Genomic DNA, 20,760 nt, shown 5'->3' with positions numbered 1-20,760 from the left:
AGTCAGCAGTGAATTACACCCCTGCAGCACTTCGGCCTCATGTTTGTCCTCTGTAGCACAACAAAGCATGGCAACCTGAGAGGCTCTCTGTTAGATCCAGCACAAGTGTGATTACGGCTTCACGGCTTCTCGTAAAATGCTGCAAACTGAAAGTAACACTTTGCTGAATGCCACGTTCCTCTGAGAGGAGTTGAAATGGAAAATAAAGACCCTGTTTTTTTCCCCACCATCTTTTCTGTTATAGCACTTATAGCTGTGGTGTGGCCTGTCAATCAAGGGGAGATCAGCACCATGACATCGTTTTTCCTTCGACTGTCTGCGGGTTGACAATCTTCCTGCAGCCTGACGGTCATGGTCAGCGGAGCTCACGGGATTAAAACTGGCTCTGAGACATGTTTCTACAAGTGGAAGAAGTCATCTCACAGCTTCATGTTCAATCTATTTCAAGGACTTCACCAATTTTTCCCCATTAAGAAGTCTTTTTAGGTCCCATTTTTGTGATTAACTTGTTTTTTTGTTTTTTTTTTACTGGTATAGATCACACATTTTTTCATAATAAAGCAGATGGATAGAACCAGCTTTAAATATAGCAACGCTTGCAAGTAATTACTTACAGCCACATGAAAAGAAAAGAAAAAATAAACAGACAACCATGCAGACAAATAAACTACATAAATATGCGGGAGCTGTCAGAAACACTTTACCAATACCAGCTATTACAATATTCTCATCATGACAAGCAGCTCAGTGTGAAGCTGCATGAGAGTCATACTAATACACTGAAATGATCTTAATTACTTTACACATTTTTAATCATGTATCTATATTTTTCTACATTTTCTGTGCAAATACAGACTCTCACTCCACAGTAGGCTTTTGCTTGTATTTCTCATTTTTTCATTTCCCATTTGTTTTATTTTAACTGTGACAAATCAACACTTCAAGCTCAAGCACAGCCTGTTAATCTTACTTTGTTAAATGCCTTTAAACCATGCAGATACAGATGAAGAAATGGGAAAATACAGCAAGCAAAATTGTGACTATGACTGTACAAGTTGTATGTGAAAAAAGGTTAAAAAAAAAAAACATTTTTGCAGGCATAGTTGTGTCAGTTAAGATAGCAGAGTTTCTTCACAATGTCAGATTTTGTTCAATCGTTATTTGGGACCCAAAAAATTAAGTTGTGTCCAAGATTACAAAATAAAATATCAATTACAGGGGGTCCTCGGTTTACGACGTCCTCGACCTATGGCATTTCGTCATTACGTCAGAACCACTTACGGGCGGGGCTTCGGTTTCCAATGTATGGCATTTCGTTGTTACGTTGGAACTAGTTACATGGAACTACTTGATGAGCGGAGCGGACGAATACGTTGTCATACGGCGAGCGGATGACTACATTGTCACATGGTGACATAAGATGGCTTTGTTTACATTTGCCGGTTGTACGCCACCTTGGCTTGTGCTACAATCGCTAACTTTTTGCCCATCATTGTGGTTCCCAAGCGCAAGTCAAACCCTTCTGATGGCAGTGCTTCGAAGACAAGGAAAGCCATCTACCATGGAAGTGAAACTAGAAATGAAAACGCTCAAGTTGTAAAAACATTGCAACATATTCTGTTATCTTCTTGGAAACTGACTCATACATGCATGAAAGTCATTGGTAATCATGACTTTTCCAAAGAACTGATCAATATCGTGATGCACATAATGGCTGTGTTTACCTTTTCACCATAACGTGATGCAATTAAAAGCTTTGTTTACATTTTCAAAGGAGTTCCAATTTACGGCGAAAATTGACTTGCGTCAATCCGTAGGAACGGAATTCCAACACAAGTTGAGGATCCCCTGTATGTCAAGTCTGAACAAAATGAGAGATGGTGAGGCAACATAATTCCAGAATTCTGTCCTAGTTGGCACAGATTTACCCTACTTTACATGTGACAAAGTAAAATTTGACAGTAGTAGATAACAAAAAACACCAAGTCAGTACAGTTTCTCCTGATGGAAAGACGAAGCCCTTGAAGAACCAAAAGTGGTCACACAACCCACCACAGAGTCGCCCCACTAGCAAAAACAAAAACACACCAAAAAGCCGTAAACCCTCACACAGAACTAATCCTAAAGAATCTCTGTGGTGATTGATGGAGACCCTTCCCCTGCGTACCGTTTGACAGACTTATCTAACTGCTACCAACTGTGAGTAACGCCCCCAACATCTTGCTCTGTGTATCCTCTGACACCACTTCTATCACTCTGAATCCCTAAAATATGTATCAGACGCTGAGTGAGCTCTCGGATTCAAAAAGCGAATGTGACCTGACAGCAAAACGCCTCATAAATGCCTAAAATCCACATCACACAAAGTTCCTATCGCACACTGAGAAACACGCAGGAACGTTCACATCTTCTCTACATCCGTCAAACCCACAAGTGGATTGTTGACTTTAAGTCAAAGGGCATAATCCTTTTATTCAAATCTGAATATGGAAAGTCCCAAAAAAACAAAAGGCCTTGGTTACCAGACACCACATGCACTTTGTTCTCCAGTGGCGGAGGTGCTGGATAGACGCTGGGTTCTCAAAGGAAGTGAACATAAAAGCTTCGTCTCACAGCTTCCATTCACTCAGATCCGCTGCGATAGCAACAAACAAGCTCATAATCCCATTTTTATGACCACACCCAACATCACAAGAACAAGAAAGAAAATAAGACATAACAAGTACAGTCCTGCCAGTCTGACCTCTGTTTATCCTGAAGTCGTGGGTGTGAAGAGAATTTACCGCGTGGTCAGTCTGTAAAGATTTAACTGGATATCTTTTTATTATTTGTGTTGTCACGGGAACTTAAATTCTGCACTTTCATGTTCTTTTGCATGGAGTTGCACATGGATTACAGCAGACAAAAGAAGTAACGGACAAAAAGGGCCGTCTGGTCATAAACTGCATCAAACAGCTGAAAACATTCAATGGCATTAAATGATCCGCCACAGTCTACCGACTAAACTGCTGCCAGCAGGCAAACATGAGGTGGTTCTATTCTATTACATTTTTTTAACTTCTTTTTGTGTCCTTTTATCAAGTGCGATCATGTAGTACAGTCACATGTTCAAAGACACAATGCAGGATAAATGCCTTAAGGGGGCAGTTCATGGATTTCTGCATCTTCACAATGTCCATAAATAGTTCACTCTCAGAAAACACAGATGAACAGTGACATTCGTCCATGAACACAGAGAGAACACATAAATATGTATTTTTAAAGAAATAACATGGAGTATTCACATTTAAGGAGAAAAAAATTCTGTATGAGTTGTCTCGCTCCATCTCAGATCACATCAACTGAAAAAATCTGAAATTACTGGGAACCATTTAGTGAAGAATACATCTAGTTTTACTTGCCATCTTGCAGTTATTATTATATTATACATTATATTATTATGTGGGTCATCCAATCTCAAATCATACATATCAATCATACAATCATACATATCTACCACATCAGATTTTCCAGAATTTTTGATAACAGTAATAATGAGTAATTTTCACACTGAAATTTAATAAATTCTCAAGAATTGAAATTTTCACTGTAATTTCTCATCTTCAAATCAATCAATTGTATATTGAGTTTAGGGGATACAATGGCAACAATGGCAGATTTGCAGTCATAATTCTTACAAATTTTGGCTCTAAGGCTGCAACTAACGATTACTTTCATTGTTGACTAATATGTCCATTATTTTCTGCATTAGCCGATTAGTTGTTTGGTCTATAAAATGTCAGAAAATGGTGATAAATAGCAGTTTTTCCCAGAACCTATCAAAACCCCAAAAATATTCAGTTTACTGTCATAGAAGAGTAAAGACATCAGAAAATATTAAAAAATAAAAAGCTCAAATCATGGAATTTTGAATTTTCTTCCTAAAAAAAAAGAAAGAAAAAAAGCACTCAAATCGGTTATCAGTTATCAAAATAGTTGGCAAATAAGTGGATTCACTCTTGTATCTCCAGCTGTTATAGTTGGGAAACAGAAAGGACAAATTTCACATGCAGATTTTATCGATTGTGCCTATTCAGCTGGTTAACCTACTATTTACATACTCATTTTAAAATACACAAAAAGATTAATTAATTCAAAGTCATGACTTAACGGTCAATGACTGAAATGTCTACTTCTGTACTAGGCAAAATCCCCGTTCTGTCTACACTTCCACTACCAAATAAGGCAAAATACCAAAAATACATAAATAAAAAGGTGAATTAATTAGAAAGTGGACGCTACATGAATGTAATCATGACAACATACTGATGCTAATGTGTCGTAGACCAACATCAGCCTTGATACACGTTGAACACACATGCAGAAAACACAAGGACTTAAAATAAACTGCATTGTTCTTGTATTAAACTGTAGAACTATTTGGAGCTGTGAGATCAGAATGTTGTTTCACTGTGACATAATAATTTTAAATACTTGCAGATATGTTTTTTTTAGGAAAACGACCAATTTGTTTGGCAAACACAGCGCTATCCCAGGTAACACTAGGAGCTGCTCAATAGTAAATTTACATAGTTCCAACAGAGCAGGACAGATCTGATAATGTTAAACGAAACTGATATAGAATTATCCAGCGGGGTGCACTAAGAAATATGTTTAACACAACCAAGCTTTCTTTGTGTTAACTTACTCTACAAAACTTAAAACTCCAATTAACCCCAAGAGATGACAGGTATCAGGACAATGGTTGTCAACTTTCTTCATCAATTCAGGTTTTTTCTCATGAGTGTGCCGATAAAAGTACGTTTGACTTATAATTTGACTCTTTTCCTACACAAAATGACACGATTGTGTCAATATAATGGAAAGCTAGGAATATAAAAACTTCATTGGTGTAAGTAGAAAACTGTTCATCATTAATAAATATTTATTTTACTCCTCAGTTCACTCTCAATGCAGCCACATATATATTTAATGTAACAGCTGCACATTTGAGCTCTGAACCTTCATACATTTAAACATGGCACCCAACACGTGCATTTACACTGACACTGAAGCCATAATGAAAGGTACGTGGGCAAATCAAGTGAAATTCATTTTTGTTCATTATTCTCTGTGATGAATACGAATAATCTGATTTCTAAACTGTCATCTATTTGCTGCAACATGAACAAACTTGGCAGCAAATCAGGGCCAAGCATAAAAACATTATTATGCATTTTCCGCATCACCAGTCAAACGCATGTGGGTTACTATGGCAACAGCATGCCTACAGTTTGCCGACTGTAAATGCGCGGCTTTGTTGGCTGGTATTAATTAATGTACAGCTCGAGTTTTAATCTGTATCAGTCATAGAGAACGGTGAAAAGCAGCGCTTTTTACAGCCAATTTAAATCCCAAACTGGTTAGTTGTGCAGCATGAGTTGCCACAGTGATCTAGCCAGGCTGAAAGAGAACCATCTTCGTGACATGTAAACTCTAGCTTTAGGCTCAACATATCTCACTGACCCATTAATCTCATTGTACTTAGGGAGTTAAACCCCTCAGGACTGACACCAACAGGGAAATACTACACAGTGGATGTTTTAGCCATGAACGCAGCTTATTTTCAGTATGACTTGTGACTTCATTTTACAGCAGATAAACATACACCACCGTTCAAAAGTTTGGGGTCACCCAGACAATTTCATGTTTTCCATGAAAACTCTCACTTTTATTTATGTGTTAACAAAATTGCACAAAGGTTTTCTCATCATCAACTAGCCTTTCAACACCATTAGCTAACACAATGTAGCATTAGAACACAGGAGTGATGGTTGCTGGAAATGTTCCTCTGTACCTCTATGGAGATATTCCATTAAAAATCAGCCGTTTCCAGCTAGAATAGTCATTTACCACATTTACAATATCTAGACTGTACTTCCGATTAATTTAATGTTATCTTCACTGAGAAAAACTGCTTCTCATTCAAAAAAAAGGACATTTCAAAGTGACCGAGAACTTTTGAATGGTAGTGTACTTTTGCTTGTATTTTTAGTTCTGAAACTCCCATCCAAACCCTTTGCACCACTTCAACGTGAAGTTTAACTGGTCTGCTGTGCTTAGTTTTAGCTCTGAGGCTACGATTGGATAACTGCTGTTCAGGGACGAGGTTCATCGACTGATTAGTTTACCTCAGCTGGACTACATCTGCTTCAGTAGTGAGTTCACAAAGAGTCCCACGAACGCTTTCCAACACCCCCTGAGGAATTAAAAGTGGCCACACGGGCATATAAATACAGCAAACAAGCCACTTATTTTGTTAACACAGATGTGAGACTGTTATTGTGGATGTGTCTCTGACTAACACTTACTGTAAGTTGTAGCCGACGTGCTTCATTAGCAACTGGAGCTGCCGTCACTTGTAATATGTTCTATTTCTATACATGTTTTTAGATAAATTAAACATGAGTTTCAAACTGTAAAGTGCAAATTCCTGAAAGAGGCTATGGTGCTTTGATTCATGGATACTGACACTATGTTTGACAGTGTATGCTGATGTTTTAAATAGCACTGTAGCTGAGCCAAAAATATCTCAGGATGCTGTCAACACCTGGCCCGTCAAATAAGGAACAACAGACCTCAAGAAAAAAAAAAGGATGTTTATTATTAGAACAGCATGAGCTTATTTTCCATTAAACAAGACTGTCTGCTGAAAGTGACATTTATATTCTTCTAAATGGCAAAAACAATTATGTTTTGAGATTAACATGTCGCCTGAACTATCTTCAACATCACTGCAGTTTCGGTCTAAAAAGCTGCAAAATGTTTATGTATCAGAAAACCGTTTTCATTAACATTTATATGGTTATCTTTAGGCACCTGGTTTGTTATTATGTATAACAAAAAACAACGTTAACTTGAAGCACAAGGCACAAAGTATTCATTTTATTGAAATTTAAAGGAAACTATGGTTTAATTTCCCCAACCCTTAAGTGGTTTACAATGAAATTCAGGATGCAAATCTCAGTGTTTGGTGTCAGAGTCACAGGATTTGTGAATTGACCAGAGCTGCAATGATTAACTGATTGATTGATTAGTTGTCACCAACTACTTTAATAATCAATCAGTTTGAGCATTTTTTAAAAAAATTCTCTGATTCAGGCATTTCAAATGTTAATTTTTTTTTTTACTTTCTTTTACTCTTCTATGACAGTAAACTGAATATCTTTAGGTTGTGGACAAAAGACATTTGAGGACAACATCTTGGTCTTTAGGAACATTTTTCACCATTTTCTGAAACCTTCTAGCCCAAGCAACTAATCAATAGATGGAAAATAATCTTTACCTGCTGCACCATCCACTCTCGTCTGTTCTATATAACTGCAGGTGCTGCAGAAATGTAGCAATGACTTTTCTATTCAAACATTTGACCATATTTATTTCTAAATAGTTATAACTTTGAGGTGACTGGGTTGCTTTAAATGAAGATGCTAACCTATGTGATAAGGATGTATTCATCCTGAACCATTTGACGTCTGGTTTTGCACAACATTCCCTCAGTTCTGCACCTTCTGTGATCCAAACAGTTGCTGTCAGGAGTCTGTTTATATCTACAGGAACAAACATTTTCCAGCTTGAGTTCCACCTGGAACATATTGGCAGTGCACCAGCACGATACAGCGAGCTAGCAGGGTTAGCCTTAACAGCTGAGCAGACACTGACAGTTGCATTAAACATGTACGATGTGTTGACTCACGCTACACAGTGAGTTTGAGTTTTAATTGGTGTTCCTGTGCAGGTAGAATCTGCAACTCACACTGTAAGAATCAACCCACTGTGGAGTTCACACTGAATGTAAACAAAAAGCCTCCAGAAAAAAACCTAACAGATATAATAGCACTATACCTGGCATTTTTGTTAACTGTGAGAAAGAAATGGGTACATTTTTCCACTGTATTTGGCAATGTATGGAAATACAAAAAATGTGGTAAGAAGTGAAACAACGTATTCAAAATATTTTACAGATTCAAGTACCCTTAGTCCCACAGCTATTTATATTAGGTTTATAGCCAGATAGTTTGGAGATTAAAAAGAATCAACAAATATTTGTAGATTTAAGCATATTAATGGCAAAGAGAGCAGTAACCCTCTCATGGAAAAACATCAGAAGACCAAGAGTAAGCAGGTGGTTACCCGAGTTATTTTCAACTCTCCCCTGAGAGAAAATTACCTGTACAATAAAATACCAACAACATAATTTTCATCAGATATGGGATCCTTTCATTTACTATGTTTCAAGAACAGATTTGTCATGTGTGATGGAAGAACCCGGGGGCATGTAAACAGTGGCCCTCCACAGTAACCAACAGGGTAGAAATATGCTTCTTTCACAACTAAAAAGGACTGTAACTCACAAACCTGATCCCCAACCGAGAAATGGAATCATTTGGAGAGTCGGGGGTGGGAGGGTTGACATGTTTGTTCACTACATGTAATTGTATTTCTTTGTTATGTTGTGAAAACAATAAAAAGAATGTTGTTTTTATTATTTAAAAAAAAAAGCCTTTAGTCAGTTTTGTCCAGTGACAATTCTAATGAAGTTTTCAAACAAGATGCCCACAGTGTTGATAAAAAAACAAAAGGATATCATAACTTTTTCTTTTAACCTGAAACTGCACTACTGGCTTTAATACCTAATTTAGGTTAATTGTGAAGGTTTCACTTATCTTTTCACTTCACTTTTTTGTATTTTATTGAATCTTTTCTTATTGACAGTATGCAGCATTTGTATGTCTTAACAGCTACACTTACTTTGTCCTCTCTGTTGAGCTGAAAACGCACTGAACCATGACACAATGCGCACACAGAACTTTGAATCTTGTGTACAGCTATACCCCTACTACACATACACAAAAGCCTGAAAGTCACTAAGAAAGCAGAGGGGAAACAGATGCCAATAATATTTGTGTGAAACTGTCCAGAGCAGGAACACTCCAAGGTTTCAGCTCCACCTGGGGACCACGACCATGGCTACTTGGCGAGCTTTCCCTGGCCACAGATCAGCTCCACCAAACAGCAGGATGTATTAAACAATACAGCTGTCCGCCTTGATCCACTCCACAGTTTGTCTCTGCTGCGATTACTCGCCTCAAGTAAAGCCTCCTCATTCATCTTTCTCTCCCTTGTTGCACCAAATGAGAATCAGATGTTTTGCAGGGGAAGGACGGACTCCGCCCATCCTGCTCTGCTGGGGAGGTGGGATAGCATCTGCGTATTGCGCACACATCGACAGGAAGTTTAACATTCCACCCAACTTCCATCACTGGCCGGCAGCTGAGGCAGAAATCTGGCAATTCCTTTTCATTATGGTAAAACAAGCTCTGGGCCTGATCCATACAAGCCTACGCATGGACTTAGAAATAAGCAGCGGTTGACATTACCTATGGAAATGAATGCAGCGGGATTTATTTTATCACCTGTTCTTGGTTTGGCTTCCACTGTAGAGGAATTTCTGCAGCTTGCTCATGAGGCTTAAAATTTAGGACCAGGGCTTAGAAGACATCCTCTGGTGCTGCCCTATCGCTGCCCCGTCAAAAGCATAACTTTCCTAAACAAAGACAAGGCCCCTTTCACCCCGCAAATTCCTTGACAACTGCTGCAAGCTTCCTGCTGGCATTTGATATGCTCCATTTCGTTCCCATGACCAAGCTCCAGTCATGCTGAGGCTTTTGCCGAGCTGTTGAAGGCTCGTCTCGCTGTTGAAGGCTCGTCTGTCCGACACTCTGACGCTTTCTCTGCACTCTGATGTGAAACTTCTCTTATTCTCTGAACCAGCGAGAGTGTCACAGTGAGTCAAATGTGATTTAAACTCAGGTTCGCTTTCTATGTCTCCAGTGCGGAGAGAAGCTGTGTGTGCTGCTGCAATTACAAGGGAAGACAATGAGGAGCCACTGTGGGATATCATGTGTAATTAGTTTTAACCTTCAGTGGTTAGGATGTAGGCTTTTCTTGGGTTTTTGGTTGTTTTTATTCGAGTCTGCATAAAGCCTTATGAAATCTCTGCACTCATCTAAGTATATGAGGGCTGCTGTGATAGTGAGCTGCTTAAGGTCAAACACAAAGAGGCCCTATGATCAGCAAATGAAAAATTCCTTCCCTTTCAGTGCTTCACTTTCACTTAGGAAGGCCATATTTATCCATTCAGTCCTGGAATCTGAACCAGTGACCCTGTCATCGAAACCACACTTCTCTTGACTTATGTCTTGACAGTGATCGTCCACTGGCATCCCATCCATATGAAACCAGACCCAGTCCCCCCTTCCCCTCTCTCTTTGTCTCCTCAGTGGTAGGGGTAAACTCACCAAGCTGACTCTGTTTTTCCCAGCATGTGGTTGCCAGGTTGGACAGTTCCCGGTATTTCTCTGCCAGTTGGAGTTTGCCGTTATTAAGGCGGGGTCGCCGGGCGAGGCTCTCTTCGGCCACGCTCCGGTTGGTGGTCAGCAACGTCTCCCTGTCCACTTGAAGCTCCTGGAACTGAACAAACAAAAAGCAAAATCATTTCAAATCAGCTGTTCTTTAACAGCATGACAAAGCCTCACAGACTCACGTGACGACTATCTATCATGCATGTAGAACAGCTGCACAGCAATCTGTATGTTGCTGCATTAAATTATGCACAGGACATCATAAATTCTTGTAACATTCATGTCTACCAGGGAGAGACTTTCATTTGTGCACCCAGCTGCAAAAGGGGAAATGAATTTGTGACTGTTAAGATAATCATTCTCTCCCTCCAGCCTCTGAAATGCAAAGATTTCTTTACTTTATGTCAGTGCAAAATGTGTATCCTCGGCTTTGCAGTGTCGCTTAGAGACAGTTAAAGACGTCACCTTGAGCTGGGAGAAACTGAGACATTTTTATCGAGAAATAATTAACTAAAAAAATAACAGAGATTCTTATCTAGATTTAGACTCTTATCCATCAAGCAACGCCATCAGGAAGGCATCTGACTTGTCCCATGGTTATCCCGTGGCATGACAACAACCCCTTACCTGCGGTAGGTGGAGGTAGTGTACATTTTAGAAGCAGATACTGATTTGATTTGGGCTTTTTTCTTTTTACTGCACTTTGTATAGAAAAGTATTGACCAATAAAGACAATTCGTGGCATTATTTTCAAAATCTGTTGATTAAAAGACTATTTTACCAAAGCACGTGTGTTGCAAGGCTGTTGTGTGGTTTCCGAGTCACCATGTTACCTAGCGTGGTGCATTCAGTGGCTGTGTTCATGCTGTTGAGCAGTCGGAGAGCATTTCTGCTTGAGAGACGATGTCCTGTGAAAGCTCATTTTCCCTGCAGTTAAAGGGGAAACGTATGATGACATCTTGCTGTAAATTGCTGAGAGGCAAGACCCGGTGGTCCTCAGAGTTAGAGCCACTACAGCGGCACGACTTCATACGGCCGAATCAGTGAAATGTGGTAGTTCTCTGTGTATTTCAAAGCTACCAGGAGCTGCCTGATACAATCACTGTTGTACGTGGCCTGCCTTGTCTTCTACTGCTGGCAAATGGAAACTGCACAGAATGCAGAATCACCTGAAGTTAACCGACCTGCTCAGGGGCACCTCAGGAGTGTCTGCTGAGGGAGTGGAGGAGGTGATAAGTGATATTCTTCTCTCACATCCTAACGAACCCAGTGCTGACATTTGCACTGGTTGTCCTCCACAGTCAAACTGACTCCAACAGAACCCAAACAGATGATAAGATGATACAGTCTCTGACACAACTTGCTACATTAGCTTGTAAGTGACGAACACATCAAGTGGTTTTACTCCCAAATGAAGAAAACTGCACTGCCAATGTCAGTTTGCATATTAGATAGATAAGTAGCCGCCCAGCCGCAGCACATTGTCAGCATCTATCAGTTGTGATATTGGTCTTTACTCTTCAACACCCCTGCTCACAAACAGGGATGTGTATAATTAGGATTTTCTTAATAATGCAACTGCCTCGTAGCCTTAATATTTACAGTATATGTGCTCTTATCAATACAATAAAATGCAAAACTAGGCACACTCGTGATAAATGAGACATAAATTTACTGCAGCATTCTGCAAACTGACACAAAAACAGGAAATTCAGCGTGTGAGGTGTGACACCAGTGGCGTACAAAGGCTTTGACAGATAGCTTCTTCAAAAACAGGTAAAACATCAAAGGTAAGGAAGCATTTGAAAATGTATGACATTTAAGAACAGAGACTTTGACAGAATGAAGATGTTAACTTAATCCCTAAAGATTTGATTTAAACTGAAATGTGTTATTTTCTAAAGCTTTGAACTGTGGAGTTGTTCTTGAAACTTGCGTTACCTTGACTTCAGGTTGACTCCTGGTACTATTCACTGCATTGGACCTGCTTGCCAACCTGAATTAGCCGAGGGGAATTGGCTGGCAAGTGGAAAATCTGCAATAATGTGGCACATTGTCTCATTAAGGGTGACATGCCACCGCTGTTCCACACAGCTGTGTTAATAACTGTTTCACCTGCACTCTCATTAGCTGTGTTTATTTGCTCCGCTACAGTTTCAGGCCACTTCACAGAGCAGTCCAACCTGTCCATGATGCACACTCCACATGATGAAAACACAACCAAAGGAGGGCATCACCTTCATTCAACAGCTACCTGCAGGCAAAGAGATAATATAACAGAAGGCAGGCTAAAAAAAAAAAAAAAAAAAAAAAAAGATTAACTGAAAAACTAACAAATGAGTGACTTGCAAATACTGATGGATGCACCGTCTGCTGCAGGAGCTTATTAGCATTACAGTCTGACCAGTTTGGAACTGGTATCCATTTCAAACCGGCCCATCTCTACCAACAAAACACCGTCTTTCAGTGACTTGCAAGCAATAACTATTCAGAGAGCCCTTGATTTTTGGGACCAGTACTAATCTTTGGGAGAAATTATATTCATGAATCAAATAAACAACAATTATTGTATATAAAATATCATTTGCATATGTTACGAGTTACAATGAAAAAAGAAAATGACAGGGTCATTGTTTCTTAACTTCTCAGGAAAGTATTTCAAAAACAAGTAAGCTACTCAAGAAGACAACACACAACTCCACACCACTTCCTGCTCTGGTACATGTACTGCAGACAATACTCAGAGTATTGTAACCTGAGCTGCTCTGCTGGACAAAGTCTAGGAGGACACACTTTCTCAAATAAAGGGATTCATTGTTTATTGACTGTTCAGCCATGTATTTCAAAAACTAGTTTATACTAATTTTTCATGGAGACGACACTTGACTCCACACCACCACATGCTCCGCTACATGTGCTAAAGATAGCGCTCACAATATGGTCAACAATGGAGACTCTGCTGGACAACCTCTGTAATGACACTGTTTCTCAAATTATGGGCTTATTGTTTATTTAATGTCCAGCCATGTATTTTGAAAATGAGTAAGCAATTTATCACAAAAACGGCACTCAACTCTGCACAACCACATACTCTGCTACATGTGCTAAAGATAGCGCTCAGAATACTATAAACAATGAAGACTTTGCTGGACAAGCTCTGTGATGACACTGTTTCTCAAATAATGGGATCACTGTTCATGAAATATCCAGCAATGTATTTCCAAAACGAATTAGCAACTTATCATGGAGACGTCACTATACTCCACACCACCACATGCTCTGCTACATGTGCTGCAGTGTTCAGAACACTATAAACCATGGAGACTCTGCTAGACAAATTAAACGATGATGCCATTTCTAAAATAATGGGGTCATTGTTTATTAATTTTCTAGTAATGTTTGTGTGTAGTAAAGAAAAGCTTGACTCCACATCACTATATCTCCTGCTACACGTGCTGCAAAGTGCAGACAGTGCTCAGAATACTGGAAACAATTAAGTTTGAGCTGCTCTGATGGGCAAACTCAATGATGACACTATCTAAAATAATGAGGTCATTGTTTATTACCTGTCCACCAATTTATTTTAAAATTAGTCAGCATCTTACCATGACTAAGCTAGACTCCACACCCCAACATGCTCTGCTACATGTGCTGCAGTGTTCAGAACACTATAAACCATGGAGACTCTGCTAGACAAATTAAACGATGATGCCATTTCTAAAATAATGGGGTCATTGTTTATTAATTTTCTAGTAATGTTTGTGTGTAGTAAAGAAAAGCTTGACTCCACATCACTATATCTCCTGCTACACGTGCTGCAAAGTGCAGACAGTGCTCAGAATACTGGAAACAATTAAGTTTGAGCTGCTCTGATGGGCAAACTCAATGATGACACTATCTCAAATAATGAGGTCATTGTTTATTACCTGTCCACCAATTTATTTTAAAATTAGTCAGCATCTTACCAAGACTAAGCTAGACTCCACACCCCAACATGCTTTGCTACATGTGCTGCAGAAAGTGCTCAGAGTACAGGAAACAATGAAGTCTGAGCTGCTCTGCTGGACAAACTCCGGGATGATACTGTTTCTAAAATAATGGGGTCATTGTTTATTACCTGTCCACAAATTTATTTATTAGTGAGCATCTTACCAAGATCAAGCTTGACTCCACACCACTACATGTTTTGCTACATGTGCTGCAGGCAGTGCTTGAAGCATTGCAAACAACTGCAATCTTCATTTGTACTACAGTCAGTAAAAGAAAGGCCAATATCTATTGGTTAGGCTTTAAGCATTAGCACAAGTTTGTCTAATTTGTGTTTCTGCAACTGCACCAGAACTTGAAAAGCCTTCAATCAAACAGTCAGACAGACATTAAGAGGTGTAGCAATAAAAAGTTTCTGATATTTCCCCAGAGACCATTTTTTCTTGCATTCAAAAATAAGAAAATAACTATAAATGTATAGAACTGTCTTATGTATTACAGGAAATGTGTCCTTGGATTTTCTTTTAAATCTTTTCCTCATGCAATTTCAATCCTAGATGCCACGGAAAAGAAATACAGTGAATGCGGCATAGAAAGAAGAATAAAAAGAATAGCTGTAAATAGCAGCAACAGTGTAAAAAGGTGACAGTACTGCAACACGCTGTTGAATGCAGTCATCATGCTGTTGAGGGATTGAGATATTGAAGACAGGGTGGGGAATGTCACGCTGTCACCAGACCAAAAGAAAACCATGAATTATTAAAATGGATGCCACTCCCTTTAAGTCTCACCAAACAATACAGTCGCAGCATTAATGACTGGTGCCTGAAACATGGACACAAAAGCCACTTTATCAGCTTGACAAATATAAAAAAATTCTGAACCCTGTTTTACTATTCCACCAGTCTCAGCATTCCTGCGATTCTGCCCAGACGGATACTTTTCGTGCTCAATTGCTCTCTTTCAACAGTCACTTTGGGCCTGAAGGCCATTTCATTGAGCCCAGTGTTGTACGGTGCATCTGTCTCACATTTTACGGGTCATCCAAAGGATGTAGAGTCCCAAGTTTAGAGGAATTTGCAGAATGTGCCCTGGAGTTAACAGACGGCCTGTCTTAGCATAGAAAAAGATACCACAGATCTGCTGTTTATTCTGAGGAAAACGAAAGCACTTGCAGCCAAATCATCCGTTCAGTTTTCCTTAAACAGGATTCAAAACGGACACTCCATTTCCTGCCTCGACTAGTTCGCCCCATTTATCAAGCAACTGCTGCAGTCTTTAGGGAAGGAGTGTTTTCTGTATTTTGATGCACGGACTGCAAAGCAAGGCTGACAGTGTTTACCACCCCTGACAAATGGCACTTGGGGAGCACTTACAAGTCAGGAGTTCTGCACCGGAATTGATGAGAAGCAGCGCTGTTGTCTTCTGCGGTTCAACGTGTCTGGCCACATGAAATGGACTAAATAGGTGTTTCTCTTTTATCTCAAATGAGGCTCAGGCCTAATGAGGCTTTTGCAGTCTGAAGCCATCAATTTAACAGTCAGTCTCAGATGAAATTGACGGCCTGAAAGTCTTTTCCATGAAAGAGAATCCTTCATGTAACACCAAGTATGAGCTACACTGCCAGAAATGAAGGGCTGTGCTGCAAGTCTCCAGCGGAGGCCGGTTTGGTAACTTCCTCCACGATTTGAGAAGACCTAAAGGGTCTCTGATCAATATTTTTATAATAATAATGAAACAGGGTTAGTGTGCCTTAACACAAAAGCATTAAAACACAAAATATGTACTAAAATTCAGATCTAACACATGAAGAAAGCAAAAAAAAGCTACACATCTGACTGAATAATCAATGTAACGTTCAGTTTCATATTGCTGCCATTAATTGGCATCAATTATGCTAACAGTGAAAATGTATCGACATCAATATGTTGAACTGACATATAGTTTTAAAATCTTTTTCTAAAAGGCTTTAATTCTTTAATACAAATGCTTTTTCTTCTGTATCACCAGATGCATCATCACATTGCATTGTTTTTGGTTCCAAAGTTTCTAAAAACCCAAGGCTTAAACAGTATAGGAGCAATCTGAATTATCATAGAACAAAAAGATGGTTTGTAGTTTCATTTGCAGAACATAGAAGCGTTTTCCATCTGTTTACGTCTCTCCTGCTCTCTGTGCTCACATATACTGTATTGTATTTCAGCCAAACTTCCAATAAAGCTGTTCTCATTGACATATTTTTCTTTTTCTGTTGTCAGACACCAGAAGAAGTACGAAGCCGTGACTGAAACGCAGCCACTAAGACATCATGCTATCCACCAGTCATTTCCAAGCTGTAAATCTGCACCATTAAACATCAAACTTTAATATTGCAAGGTCTTCCAACAAACTCACCATATGAGTAAACGACCACAATTGTGCAGGGTTGTTTGCAGCTAATACAAAAGACAAGACAGCTGCACAATGAGGAGAAAAAGAGCTGCTTTAGCTGCTCTGTCCTTGTAAAATGTCTACTGTGTTGCATTTTGTTTAAGAACGGAATGAACTTTTCACTTCGTGGAGGAGTTTAACAGAAACTTCTTTTAGAGGTGCATCGCTGACTCTTTTTTATTAATTTTTACCATATTAGAGATTCCATTTTAACTACACAGTTTAGCACCTGAAGATGTAAACTTTGGTTTACTTTTCGTACTGTGCTTCATACAGTTTTTCAAAATAAAATGAACTTAAAATGAAATGGTCGTTTTGCTGTTTTGGTGGGAAATTATTAACCTAGATTATTCAACAAATCTGCAAAATAGTTGACAGATTAATCAATAATGAACGCTCTTTCACGACAAATATGTACTCTGTTGCAAACGCATTTAAATTCACATCATACAAACATCTGTTGTTTCTAAATTACCATCCATACCCTTTAAATTTCAGCTTGTTGATGTAACTTTTGAATTTACACTAAATAACCTAGAATTGAAAGACATAAGTCCTTCTCCTGCTTCTCTTTTACTGTAGGTTTCTACATCTTCTACCTATTAAGATATTTAGCAATCAATTTGCAGATTTCAAAACTACAACAACATGTAATGCAGTTACACAGAAAAAAATCACAAGATGACATATAACTTGTTGTACAGCCAGTTAAAACTGGGAATAAGAAGATTACTGCACCACCAAGCTGGCTGCTGCATTCATGATTATGAATCATTATCTGTGATTACACTCTTTCAATTACATAACATTCATCATTAACATGAGACTGATGAGGCTCGCTGCTCCCACAGTTTGTATGTAAATGTCAGCAGGCATCCATGACGACGTACAGTTCATGTTTTTATATCTCTGGCTCCAACACCGGGAGCAGCCCAAATGTCCTCTGCAGACGCGAGTTCACCATTATTGGCTAATAACAGATAAATGGCAGCTCGGGGTAATACTCAGTAAGACATCCCCGAGCTCTGTGGGTCGCAGCTGAGTCACTCTGTTCGACTCCCAGAGGAGGACCGAATGACCTCTTGGCTCCATCAGCTCAATTCATTCACAGCAGCGGGTTTTAAATGTCAAATCCTTCAACCAGAACCGGGCAAAAAAAGTCATGTCTTTCAATGTTCCTAAGCTCAATCACAGGACAGTAAGCTCTTGCCTTCCTAATAACACTGACTGACCAAGATGAGGCACACTCTTGCAACATTATGAAGCATTTGTTAAGCATTTAACGTCCTGAATGTTGGCACAACTGCAGTGAGAACATGTATACACCAGAAGAACTAATCCACACTGGTTATGTTTCACTGCACACACTGCTGTCATCACCCCACCCATAGCTGTGAAAGTCATGCAATCTATAGCCGGCTGAATCCTCCACACACAGTCTTTTCAGTTCTTCAAACCTCATCTAAATGGGGCCCATGAAAAAGTTTGGGAACCAGTTTTATCTCTTTCTTTTTCTCCATGAGTGTGTTAGCAATGTTGTGGAGACATAAATCTAGGGTTAGAGCAAGCCCCCCATAACATAAATCATGGAAGTGTGATATGCAGACTTGGTTCAAGGCTCAGGGTGAGGGCTGAGCAAGTAGTAGTTTGGGTTTGGGTTATGGTGAGTCTCCAGGAAATGCATGTAAGTGGGTGTAAGGTCCTCTGAATAGATGGAAACATGACTGTTTGTGGGGTGTGTGTTTGCATGCATGTGTGGGAATACCACAGAGAGGGATGTGGTGTCGCCTGACGCCAGGAAGGTCACCAATGTAGCCCTGAAACGTGCCACTTTTACACGGAGAGCAGGTCGCATTTAATACCGTTTAAAAATGTGCCGATTTTTGTTTGCCATGTGTACACGCAAAGCACCTCAAACTAAACAACCCGACTTCGGATGTTTTATAAAGACCAGAGAACACTCCTTAATTCGGCGTTAATTTAAGGTCGCTAGAAGCAACGTGTTTTAGTGAAAATAGTATTTTATTTAAATAAGCTAATATTGCGAAGTAGAGGGTCGTGTTGCGCGAAGACGACAACGCGCAGTTGTAAAAGTTACATTTTTAATGAAATATACGTTATTGTCTGTGCTTAAGTGAAGCCGAATTAATAACAGTGTCTTAAATTAGATTTTTCTCTCCGGTAATCTTCTGTCTGGTTTGCAGGTCCTCGGCTGAATGAAGAAACTCAACAATGGCTGGTTTTTAAAAGGCAGTTCGGCGAACTACATAACGGCGCGTTTGGTGGCTTCAACACCACGATGTGATGCTTCCCGCACAAGAGTCCGCTGAAATAACCCCTTCTACTGAGCACACGAGAGAATTATTCAGGGTTTAAGCAACTAATCATTCAGCGCAATTACCGAGAGAAGGGGGTTTGTGGAAATTGGAAATCCGACCGCTCGCCACGCAGACAATCGATGAGCCGTGCAGTGGAAGCGGATTTGCGTTACACACCGCACATGAGACGAGGCTACCGAACACGGCTCGTTTTCAGCAACAGTAAAAAAGCACGAAAACGCTCGTTAAGTGAGACAAAGAAGCAGTTTTAGCTAGAAAAGAGACAAATTCCTCTCGGCACTTTGGTTCTCGGGAGGGAAACGGAGGATACCTACCTTCTCATTGAGGCGAATGATTTGGTCCATTTTGTCGTCGTTTTGTAAAAGCTCCCGCAGCTCGCCGGTGCTCAGAGCCCGGTAGCCGTCCGGACAAGTGCTGGACTCCTTCAAGTTGGACATTTTATTCCTTTAAAATCGCGGCTGGAAAAGGTTCGGAGACATAAAGTCCACACAGCGGTCACATCTCGCTCACAGTGGAATGCGCTGCGATGTGCGTCAATATTTAGCCGTTACACCGTCTCTGCTAATTCCGGCCTTCAAAATAAAACACTTCTTTTATTCCCCCATCGCTGCTCTGACGATCTGGATAGCAATATCAGGATAGGAAATATTTTCTTATACCTTAATATGTTCAAAAAACGTATAATACTGATTAATGATAATAAACTGTGTTTATCAAAGCCAGAACGATATTGGGGTTTTGTGGTTGATACCCGTTTTGAAAAATTGGCCAATAATCTAACCCACTGGATGTACACCTAAAAGAAGGATTAATTCATCTTTGAAATTTTCACCATTCGTTGCTTTTCAACCTCAAATCAATTTCTTTTTTGTTTTGAATAATTTACACAAAAAATGTCAAACTGAAAACAGAATTTCTAGAAAGTAATACACATTAATTAAAAATGCAAACCTTAATATAAGCGATTGTATTAGTATTCATGCCCTTTTATTCAACCCAGGCGCAGCAAGTTGGTGCTAGTTAGTGAAATGGAAATCATCTGAGTGCAGTGAATGTGTCTCAAGCATAATAATGAATAATGATAATAAACTGTACTTATCAGAGTCCCAACAATACTGGATTTTTGTTTCTTAGGATGTGACACAGCAAACTGCAACTTTTGTAAAATGTTTAGGGAATGTTCTCTGAAATTTCTGTTTGCCGGGAATATATGGTGGCAGCATCATGATGTGAAGCATGGTGGTGGCAGCATCATGACGTGAAGCATGGTGGTGGCAGCATCATGATGTGAAGCATGATGGTGGCAGCATCATGATGTGAAGCATGGTGGTGGCAGCATCATGATATGAAGCACGGTGGTGGCAGCATCATGACGTGAAGCACGGTGGTGGCAGCATCATGATATGAAACATGGTAGCAGAAGCATCATGATGTGAAGCATGGTGGTGGCAGCATCATGATATGAAGCATGGTGGTGGCAGCATCATGATATGAAACATGGTAGCAGAAGCATCATGATGTGAAGCATGGTGGTGGCAGCATTAGACTGGTTTGTGGCCTACTGTTAATCTATTTTCAGGACTATACATTATTTATTCCTA

The 20,760-nt window shown here is 39.7% G+C and overlaps 1 protein-coding gene across 1 annotated transcript in view; it reads right to left on the bottom strand.

Moving 5' to 3' along the window:
- vps37d (VPS37D subunit of ESCRT-I) overlaps window positions 1-19,687 on the bottom strand; it is a 50,763-nt gene extending 31,076 nt beyond the window's left edge. Inside the window, exons 1-2 of the mRNA XM_023263060.3 lie at window positions 19,474-19,687; window positions 10,341-10,512 (exon numbers count right to left, since the gene is read on the bottom strand). Of these exons, the coding sequence (XP_023118828.1) occupies window positions 10,341-10,512; window positions 19,474-19,596 (295 nt within the window). The 5' untranslated portion in view covers window positions 19,597-19,687. The remainder of the gene's footprint in view (window positions 1-10,340; window positions 10,513-19,473) is intronic.
- Between the last annotated feature and the right edge of the window lie 1,073 nt (window positions 19,688-20,760).

The sequence above is a fragment of the Amphiprion ocellaris genome, chromosome 14 (genome assembly GCF_022539595.1).
Source record: "Amphiprion ocellaris isolate individual 3 ecotype Okinawa chromosome 14, ASM2253959v1, whole genome shotgun sequence".
Classification (NCBI taxonomy): domain Eukaryota; kingdom Metazoa; phylum Chordata; class Actinopteri; family Pomacentridae; genus Amphiprion; species Amphiprion ocellaris.
This window is presented reverse-complemented; position numbering and strand designations above follow the sequence as displayed.